This window comes from Gavialis gangeticus, unplaced genomic scaffold (assembly GCF_001723915.1).
Source record: "Gavialis gangeticus isolate Ggan-Ray unplaced genomic scaffold, GavGan_comp1, whole genome shotgun sequence".
Taxonomy (NCBI): Eukaryota; Metazoa; Chordata; order Crocodylia; family Gavialidae; genus Gavialis; species Gavialis gangeticus.
Window position 1 is genome coordinate 36,481,983 of NW_017728993.1, and position 9,345 is coordinate 36,491,327.

Genomic DNA, 9,345 nt, shown 5'->3' on the forward strand with positions numbered 1-9,345 from the left:
GGGATGCGGACCGCGCCCAGCGCTGCTCTCAGCACCACGGGGGGCTTCGGCCCGGGGCGAGCGGCAGCAAGGGGCAGCCGTCTGGGGCTCGTTCTCGGGCGTCAGGAAATGGGCGGATCTCGTTGCGGCCTCAGCAGAAAGGCCCGGGCTGTCTGCTTGGCCCTTCCCGGAGAGAGGAAGGAGCAGTTCCGGCAGCCTGTGACATGGATGTAGATCCTGCTCCCTGGTGTGAAAATTCCCAGCTGCTGCCAGGACACACCATTAAGTGCCCACACAGACACACGCATGTTTCCCCCCATCCCCTCCCCTGTTTAAGCAATCTTTTTCTCTTTAATGAGCATCAGACTGGTAATTGTGGATGCAACTTTGAAGGGAAAACTTGTCTGGGCGCTTCAGAGTTTCTAAATCATTTTCTCTTTCTTAATGTAAAGGCTGCTGCAACTGTCTCCTGGTTCTGTAGCCGCTGCCTTGGGCAATAATCCTCTTGTGTTACGAGCTGGGCTTGGAAAAGACTCACTGCGGGCCCTGAGTGCCAAGGAGGGAGCTGGAGCTTGCGGGGGGGTTGCCAAAATGTTCTTGATGGGTCGCAGCCCCAGGCAGGCTTGTGGGCTGTTTATAGTTTTAAATGCAAAACAAAACAAAAAAAGGGTTTAGTCCAAGCCTGGCTGCAAGCCTGGTGACAATACAGCACTCCTAAATCTTTGCGTTCAAGGGAATACGTGAGCTAGCGGGATGGCTCGTAGAGGTGAGAGGAATGGAGCAGAAGTGCCAGCATCATCGGATGTGTATTGCTAATGTACAGAAACAGTTACTTGCCATAAGAGCCTTTTAATGGTAACTTTCTTGGTTGGATTTCTCTTTTTGGCACTCTGTTTTCTTTCCTCTTCTCTTTCAGGTCTAGGTACTGGCTCTATGCTTTGCTGACCTGTTGAGTCCTCCTTTCCCCACTTAGTTACCTCTAGTTATTTCTCTTTCTCCTCATTGAAAGCGGAATACAGGAGATGCAGTTTGCCCTTTATTCTAAGAGTCTTTGATGTGAATCTTGTCATCTTTATGGTTTATTTTGTGTATTGCTCAAACCTAGTGCAGATTTGGTGCAGCCTACTGCTCTGGTAAAACAGCTTGAGAAGGCAGGGCAGGCAGCAGAGAATGTAGGAAGTTCATTGAGCATGGGGCAGGGGCAGTGTATGCTGACCATCAGCTGAGAGTGTGGGGATGAGAGGAAGGGAAAGCTTACTTTTCTGGGCAGTCCGCTCTGCTCCAGCAGCAGCAGCAAGCAGCCCTGTGGCTGGGCTCCCTGAGAGCCTCCCCTTGTGCTCTGTTCACTCCTTTCCCCCAGTATATGTGTGTTGGGCACATGGCCGTGACACAGACTCTACAGTGGTGGGAGGGAAGCCACTTTCTGGTCTCTCCACTCACCCAGCCTGCCCTCCAGATATGCTGTTTAAGGCCAACAAAGTGCTGCCCAGCTGCTGTAGCCAGGCAGGGCTTCTCCTACCATGGCAAAGCCTGCCTTTTGTGGAGGGGAGGGTGATTGTTGGTACTCCCTTTTAGTCAGCACTCAGGGCTAGGGGCCCTGCTGACCCTGCCCTAGTTATGTTACCGCAGGGTAGCACCTTAAAGGCGAACTGGTTCAGAGAGGCATATGATTTCATAGACAGTGCTCCATAGCATGTGACAGAGTGGATCATTGCCTATGAAAGTTCTCTCTGAACCGTTTAATCCTTAAAGTGCTGCCCTGCTCTGCCTTTTGCTTGACTTCAGACTAACATGACTTAACTACCTCTCTACTCAGGTAAACCATGTGAGCGATGACTCACACCCATGAACTTCCTCTAATCTACCCTGGTGACTTGCATCAGAATAGCTACATCAGAGGGTAAAATGTATCCCTGTGAGACTTCCAAGAACATAATGGAACTGGAAATGTTTTCATGACTTAATCTGTAATTGTTTTGTACCGTAAACACTCTAGTAAATTATACATGAGAAGCAGAACCAGCTAGAGAAAGTGAAAGCAAGTCTGTTTTGTTCTACTTCCCAAGCTGACTAGAATGAAAAATTAAATGACATTACATTTTACATTACTTTATTCATTATTAGGATTTGTGTAAAATGGTAAAAGTGCCAACTATCCTTGATATTGGCTGAACAGTGTAATAGAATGGATCCCTGGATGTAACTTCCAGTGACACAATACAGTGTAACATACCAGCAGCAACTCAGAATATCCTGTTTCCAGCAGTTCTTCATTCTTTAAATTTCCTTTTTTCATTTTGGGGAGGGGAAGAGGGGCATGATATAAAGAGCTTTGCAGAATGCTGTTCATGTCCCCTGATATGAGGTTTTACAATCCAGGAGTGAGGGACTTTGAAGTTTGGTGGTCCTTCAGAGAGTTTGCCTAGCCACTTCTCTTATATGCCAGTGGAGTTTGATTTCCTGTAGTACAGCAGCAACAGCGAAGCAACAGGTCAAAGTATTTAGCAACTTTTAAAAGGTACATTTGGAAGCCTATAGGCTACCAGGGAAGACTTGGGAAAGATATTGCAGCTACCAGGCAGGTAGCTGTGTTGTACAGTAGTTTCTGAGCCTGCTACACCTTCATATTAAAGCTGGATTGAAACCAGCTGTAGAGTTGTCATACACTGTTAAGCACTATCTTTATAGCTGGTTGGCTCTTTTTATAGTTGGTTAGTGGATTTTATGTGTGAAAATTACTTTGTAGTTGTGGCTGATCTACATTTATTGTGTGATTAACCAGTTACTCATGTGATGCATGTAACGTGTAGCAGGGGGTGTACACGGCTGCCCTGCAGAGTATATTAGATTAGTTAAACTTGAAGTAATAAAGGCAAGGAAGGATGACTGAGAAGTCCCCATCCAGAATGAATGTTTAAAGCCTCCTAGCTTATGAAAATGTTGAAAAATTGACCAAAATACATCTTGTTTCGTGGTCTTCAGTTGAATCTAGCCAGACCCAAATGTTTAGTATCTGGTCAATAAAAATGATAATATACATTCTCTGTTAAATAAGCTAATACTCTCACCATCTCTTCTTGCTGCTAGGCACTGTCAATTCAGCCCAGACTAAAATTTAATACACATGATAAATTAATTCTCACCCCAATCTCATTCAGATATTGAAGGTTATTTAGCACATCTGCCTTGAACAATCAATTTGCTTGAGAGTTCCTTTGTTAATAATTGAATTTCTATGTAAAAAGTTTTTATTCAGTAATAAAGGTCAGTTGAAATTAGGGTTAGACCAACACTAGGAGTGACTTGCTAGTAGTATATATTAATGCAGGCAAAGTCCTCCTACAGATGACACAGCTTTCACCTGCAACACTGCTTTTTCCAGCCTAGTTTAGTTCCAGTTCCTCCCTGAATGAAATGAACAAAACTAGCAAGAGTGCATTTGTAGTATGTCAGCAAAGAAGGCTTTTGATGATACAGCTGTATAGATTGCAGGTCTCATCATCATACTGGCAGGTTTTCTGGTAAAGGGTTTATACTAAAAGCTGTTTCTAGTCCTACTTTTCCCCCCTGTATCATAACAGCTGTACTCCAAGGGATGTTAAATTACTTTTCCCCCCAGTAAACGATGCAGTTAAATTGTAGTCCTTGTACTGTTGTCCTAACTTATAAGCTTCTTAGGGATCTGATTCCTTAGCTAGACTCCTCTGTCTGAAAATGCCCAATCAGGAAGAAACTGTCAAATGATGAACATATGACCTTGAACAATCCAATATTCTTTTAAGAAGGGCATGCAAAGACATTACATTAGTGTAGTTGCTCTTGTTTGGTCCCCAGCTCTGAAATGTTGTAACCAAGACCAAACTTAATTTCAGACTAGCACTAAGGGTTTAGAAGGCTGGGATTGAAAGCCCTTTGGGATAGGGATGAGATCTGTAGGTCAGGGCTGAGTAGCAGCAGGGTGATCTTATGCCCTTTCTCTCAGGATACAAAAAGTTATTTATACCCCTTTCTGAAAATGGAGTACGCAAAATTTCCGTACACCAAAATCAATTTAATTGTAAGATAGCTAGTTTTTTTACATGACATTTGAAATGAATAATACATGAGTTTCATTAAGTAGTATTTTACAGTAGCACACTGAGCTTGCTATCTTCTGATTTACCTGCATTTTAAATGTAATTTTCTTTTCAGGAATGTTAGTAAGTCTTGTCTTGAAACTGCGTAAGTAAGCGTAACTTCTTGGAAACATACTAAAATATAATTTTAGCAAATATAAAGGTTAGCATTTCATTATTGTAAACTTGTAGTATGAGCCATGTATGCTGGTGTTATTTATGCTAATTTGTGTATTTTATGCTAATATAGCTGTTTTTAATCACAATAGTTTACAGAAGAAAAACTTGGCCAAGCAGAGAAGACAGAGCTAGATGCTCACTTGGAGAACCTTCTCAGTAAAGCAGAATGTACAAAATTGTGGACAGAAAAAATTCTGAAACAGACAGAGGTGTTACTGCAGCCAAATCCGAGTAAGTAGGACTTTAGATTTTATTTTGTTATTTTAGCATTAACAAGTGTATTTGGATAGCAGTTTGAATTGCTGATATGTATTAAGATAAGTCAACTGGAGTTCATTATTCTGTCTCTGGCAGACAAGGTTCTTTGGGTCAATCTGATATCTTTTATTAGACCAACTTAAATAGCTGGAGAAAAATTTTTAGCAAGCTTTTGGGTTTAAAAAACCATTTTGAGGCTGAGGAGTCTCTGCAGTTGGTGCATGCTCTTTCTGGATGGAATTAATAGTAAAGAATCCAGAGGCTGGGCTGTATGTCAGTGAAGATGTAAATTGAGTCAGTGGATGAGAGACCCGGTGGATGGGGGGAAGAGAAAAGGAGGATGAATGTAGCAGTTAAATAGTGGAGAGGTACCTGGAGAGTCAGATGTCAGGCAGGTTATAATGTGTCATAAAACCAATGTCTATATTTAGTACATGATTTTTTTTTATCCAGGAGGTTGATGAAATGAAGTTCATAGGCTCGTCTCTGAGAAGTGTTTTGTAAGCTCACTTTGAGGATTCAAACTGAAAGATTGGAGAGAGAGTGGTTTTCTTGTGAGAAATGTGCCCCTACCGGTAATTGGGTATTCTTGTCTTTGATAGATTTCCACTGTGTGTTCATTCTGGTGCGCAGTTGTTGTTTGGTGTCTCCTCCGTATTTTCTTTTTCTGTCTACCAGGGTTCAGTCCTCCTTATGATGTAATGCAACAAGTTAGCTCTTAATTCCAAAGCAAAGATTTCAGTAAAGAAAACGGCAGTTCTATTTTACAGAACAATTCCTGCATCTTGGTTTTTTTCCCCAACATGTATCTCTGTTCTTTTAATGGCTCTGTAGGAAAGACTGGACTAGGACAGGGTGGAAAATTCCATCGCAATTCTGTATTTTGTAGTGAATTTTGTTCTGTCCTTCTTGTTTACTTTCCACAAATATGAGAAAAGACTTTAGGTATGAGTTTGAAGTATTCTGGGTTAAATAACTACATATGTAAGGTGTTACCAGTTTTGCCTGTCACTTTGGGGTGCGCTCATTTATTAGGGGTATATTTCTGGGGTTTCTGTAGTTCTGTCGATGTGCTGCTTGTGCCACTTGTGTTTCTATGTGGAGATGTATCTCTCCCTTCTGCAAGTCCGCACCGCCAATGGAGCTATCTTGCAGGACTCAGTTTCAATGGGGCTGGGTTCCTCCAACCACTGAATCAGTCAAACACATATATGCACATACACACAGATTAACAGGGCATGCCTGAGCCAGGCTGGGTTATTCAGCACTGACAGGCTGACACCTTCATGTGCCTTGAACTCGGTTCATCCCTTATTTCAGCAGGACAATAATAAATGCAGTTAGACACACACGTGCACACTAGCAGAGTACATCTGAGCAGGCTGGGTCTGATCAGCACTTTTAGCTGATACCCTCATGTGCCTCAAGACTCAGCATGTCCCAATCTCTTGTCACAATGGTCCTAATAGTAACTCCCTTGATAAGCAGACTCCACCATAGTTTTGGACATTACAGGTATCTTTGGCTTGAGTAAAAGAAGCATTGCTGCAGAGCAAATGCGGAGGTCAAGAGGAAGGAAGAGTAAGTGAGGTTCAGAGAGAGAGTATAAGCAACCAGCTTAACTATAAAAGTTATTTATTGCCAGGTATATGAACTTACGATGATACCAATAGTAATAGCCATACGAGAGAGACAAATAAAACAGTTGCAATAGTACATAGTTTCAGTTAGGTATTTGGGGAAGTCTAGCTCAAGTTTGATCAACAGAAGTCAGGTTTAGATAGCTGTGCCTGGAGTAAGAAAGCAAAAGTCAGGTTCCTAGAGTCAGAGAGAGAGAAGAAAAAAAAAAAGAGTTGGGGGCTTGCCACTCAGTGAAGCTTGAACCAGTCAAGATTCCCAGGTGTTTGTTGGAGCTTGCAGACAGGCAGAGAGAGCCCTCGGCACAATTAATGGAGGGATTCCAGGCAGAAAAGGAGTGGAACTGGTGCAACTTTTGGATCCAAGCACCACGACAGAAACTTGAGCTTGAGTAGGGGTTTTTGTAGAGAACTAACAGTGGCTCAAGGGAGAACACTAGCTTTTGTTTATGGGTAAACAATGGCTCCTGTGGTAAATAATAGGAACTGATCACTCCTGGCTACGGGTGGCATTACTCTGGGGAAGCTCACAATACAGACAGGCAAATTCAGTGTTTTGGGTACCAGTAAAGGAATCATTACAAGAATTGGTCTGATAAATGCTGAGCTGGGTGTGTGTAGATGTGGGTTGAGTAGCATTTGGAGCAGGGATTCCCCCATCATGCAATGCTCCTGTGCTTCACTGGTCCCAGAGTTCAGTGCAGTCCCTGCCTTGGAATCTCTGTTTTCCATCCTGAATGCTAATGAAGGTGCTTTCCTGTCCCATCTCCCATGTCAATGAGACGGGGGAGTTGCTTCACTCCTATCACCCTTGTCTGGATGACTTTAGGTGCGATCCCACTGCATCTTCCTTGTCTTTTGTAAGTCCTTCCTCTAATCAGTTCTTGTTCAGGCAGAGGTGGGGAGGGGGTGAGTCCTTTGTGAATCAGACAGGCTGCGTACTGTGCTAGGAGTCTCCAAGAACACAGAGCTGAGAGGTAACAAAGGCTATGGGAAACATAAGATCTGTGTGTTGTCTCAACCGAAAGAGCAACAAGGCTGACAAGTCATGCTTGAGTAGTAAAACCCTAGCATCAAATATTCAAATACTTCCTTAAAGTGAAACAACTTAGAATATTCGATGAGCAGAATGAGACTGAAATAAATTAAGCTACTCAGTGAAAATTATTGGATTGGCTCAAAATTGTAACCCTCCTATCCTACTCAGTTTTAAGCTTGAATGACTTCTGAATTGGTCTTCTTTTCTAAACTCTATATACATACAATTTGTTTTACTTCCTCTTCTAGATTTGTTAGAATGTGGGTGGAAGGGGGTACTATCTAATCATGGTCTTGCTTCTAAAGCACCTCTCCCTGTGAGTATGCAGTGCCACAAGTACAACTAATGCAAGAGGATATCTTTGATCTTTTGGGGCTTGTAAAATCACCTTTGATTATTTGATTGTTTAGGAGTGTATCATTCTCAAACCAAAGAGGAGTTCTTAAAGAATAAGAAAAGGTACAAGCTTCTGGGTTGCAAGAAGCTTCAGTTAAGAATCTTAGACTTAAGACTTAAGAATCTAGACTTGGGAGACCAGATCATATTGTGCTAAAAGATGTGATTTTTGACATAACCTGCTCCTAACACTTCCTTTACAAAAGGAGCTGATTGTGTTGGTTAGAAAAAAATACTCTTTTGCTACACCTAAAGCTGACTTTGAGAAAAACTCGTTCCAAATAATAATGAAGTTCAATGTCTTCAAAACACTAAACCTAAAAACACAACTTATTTCCCCTGGAATGTGTGAAGAGCAGTGGTTAAGAAGGTACAAAATTAGGAATCTGTGTTAAGGATAGAATATACTCCTGCAGTAAATCTAAAGTAGTTGATAGCCAGATACAAGAGAGAGACATTCAAAATTGTGCATATGGTTTGTTAAAAGGCCCTCTGTATATTGTTTGGGTGCATGTACGTTCATGTGGGGGAAGCTTTAATATCTAAAGCTGTAGCACTGCTCTCTGGGACAACTTTTCAAGTGTAGTAGCAGTAGTGATTTGACTACTTTGTAGTGTGGTGCTTCCTTAGATGGACCAAAAAGCTTAAACAGATGTTTGAGCCAGGGTTATTGGGTATGCTTTCACTTCTCTGTCTGTAGCCAGGATTACAAAGAGCCTTGTTACTAATATAAGAATATATGAGAAAGGGACTGTAAATCAAGAGCCCATGTGGCATGTCTGTCTCTGTCTGTCCATCTGTTTTGCTTACAGTTGGAATAAGAATGTTGGGAAGAAGTAAGCAATCACATATGAGAAATAAGAATGCAAGTACCAGAGAAACAGTAATTATCCTAAGTCTGTACCACCACCTGGTCCCTCTTTTCCCCTGCCCCTTTCCAGTAAAAAAAAACTGCTTAATAGGACAGGCTTAAAGAATAAGCATAACAGCATCTGTGTAAGTCCTGCTTCTAGTTGTCGTACACCAGAAACAGAAATGTATAACAACAGGCCTATGAAACTAAAGTAACATCACCCAAAAGAAATTACTCTAAGACTAAGGGTTTAATAGGAAAAGGTACCAACTGAAGATTACAGTTGGAGGAGCCCATGCATGTTGCTAGTTATTTTAGCTGACGGCTATTAAATATCAGAGATTAACAACTTCCAAACTGAGCGTAGGGGTGTTGGTTGTAGCTGTTTTGGTCTAAGGGCATAGGCAGACAAGGTTCTTCAGGTACATGGGATATCTTTTTTTAGACCAACTAAATAGTTGGAAAAGTTGTTCTTTGCAACCTTTAGGGGACTAACGCCCTTTTTGAGGCATAGGGAAAGTCAGTTGTTATTTCATAGTTTCTAGGGTCGGAAGGGACCTGAACAGATCATCTAGTCTGACCCCCTGCCATGGCAGGAAAGAGTACTGGGGTCAAACGACCCAAGCAAGGTGTTCATCTAGCCTCCTCTTAAAACCCCCCAGGGTAGGAGCCTGCACCACTTCTCTTGGAAGTTGGTTCCAGACCCTAGCCGCCCTGACCGTGAAGTAGCGCCTCCTGATATCTAACCTAAACCTACCCTCTGCCAGCTTGTGACCGTTATTCCTGGTCACTCCTGGCGGTGCTCGGGGGAACAGTGATTCCCCCAATGCCCCAATGCCTGCTGATCCTCCCTTGATTCATCTTAAGGCTCATGCCTCTGAAAGCCTT

The 9,345-nt window shown here is 42.4% G+C and overlaps 1 protein-coding gene across 5 annotated transcripts in view; it reads left to right on the forward strand.

The window, feature by feature from the left end:
- The first annotated feature begins 813 nt into the window (after nt 1–813).
- Nucleotides 814–9,345, forward strand: part of SH3GLB1 (SH3 domain containing GRB2 like endophilin B1) — a 54,636-nt gene continuing 46,104 nt past the window's right edge. For 3 of the 5 annotated variants that reach the window (XM_019501561.1, XM_019501563.1, XM_019501564.1), the window contains exons 1-2: nt 815–834; nt 4,364–4,505. In XM_019501561.1, coding sequence (XP_019357106.1) covers nt 832–834; nt 4,364–4,505 — 145 coding nt within the window. In that variant the 5' untranslated portion in view covers nt 815–831. Of the gene's footprint in view, nt 835–4,363; nt 4,506–9,345 lie in introns of all 5 variants that reach the window. The other 2 variants (XM_019501562.1, XM_019501565.1) reach the window with 2 other exon arrangements.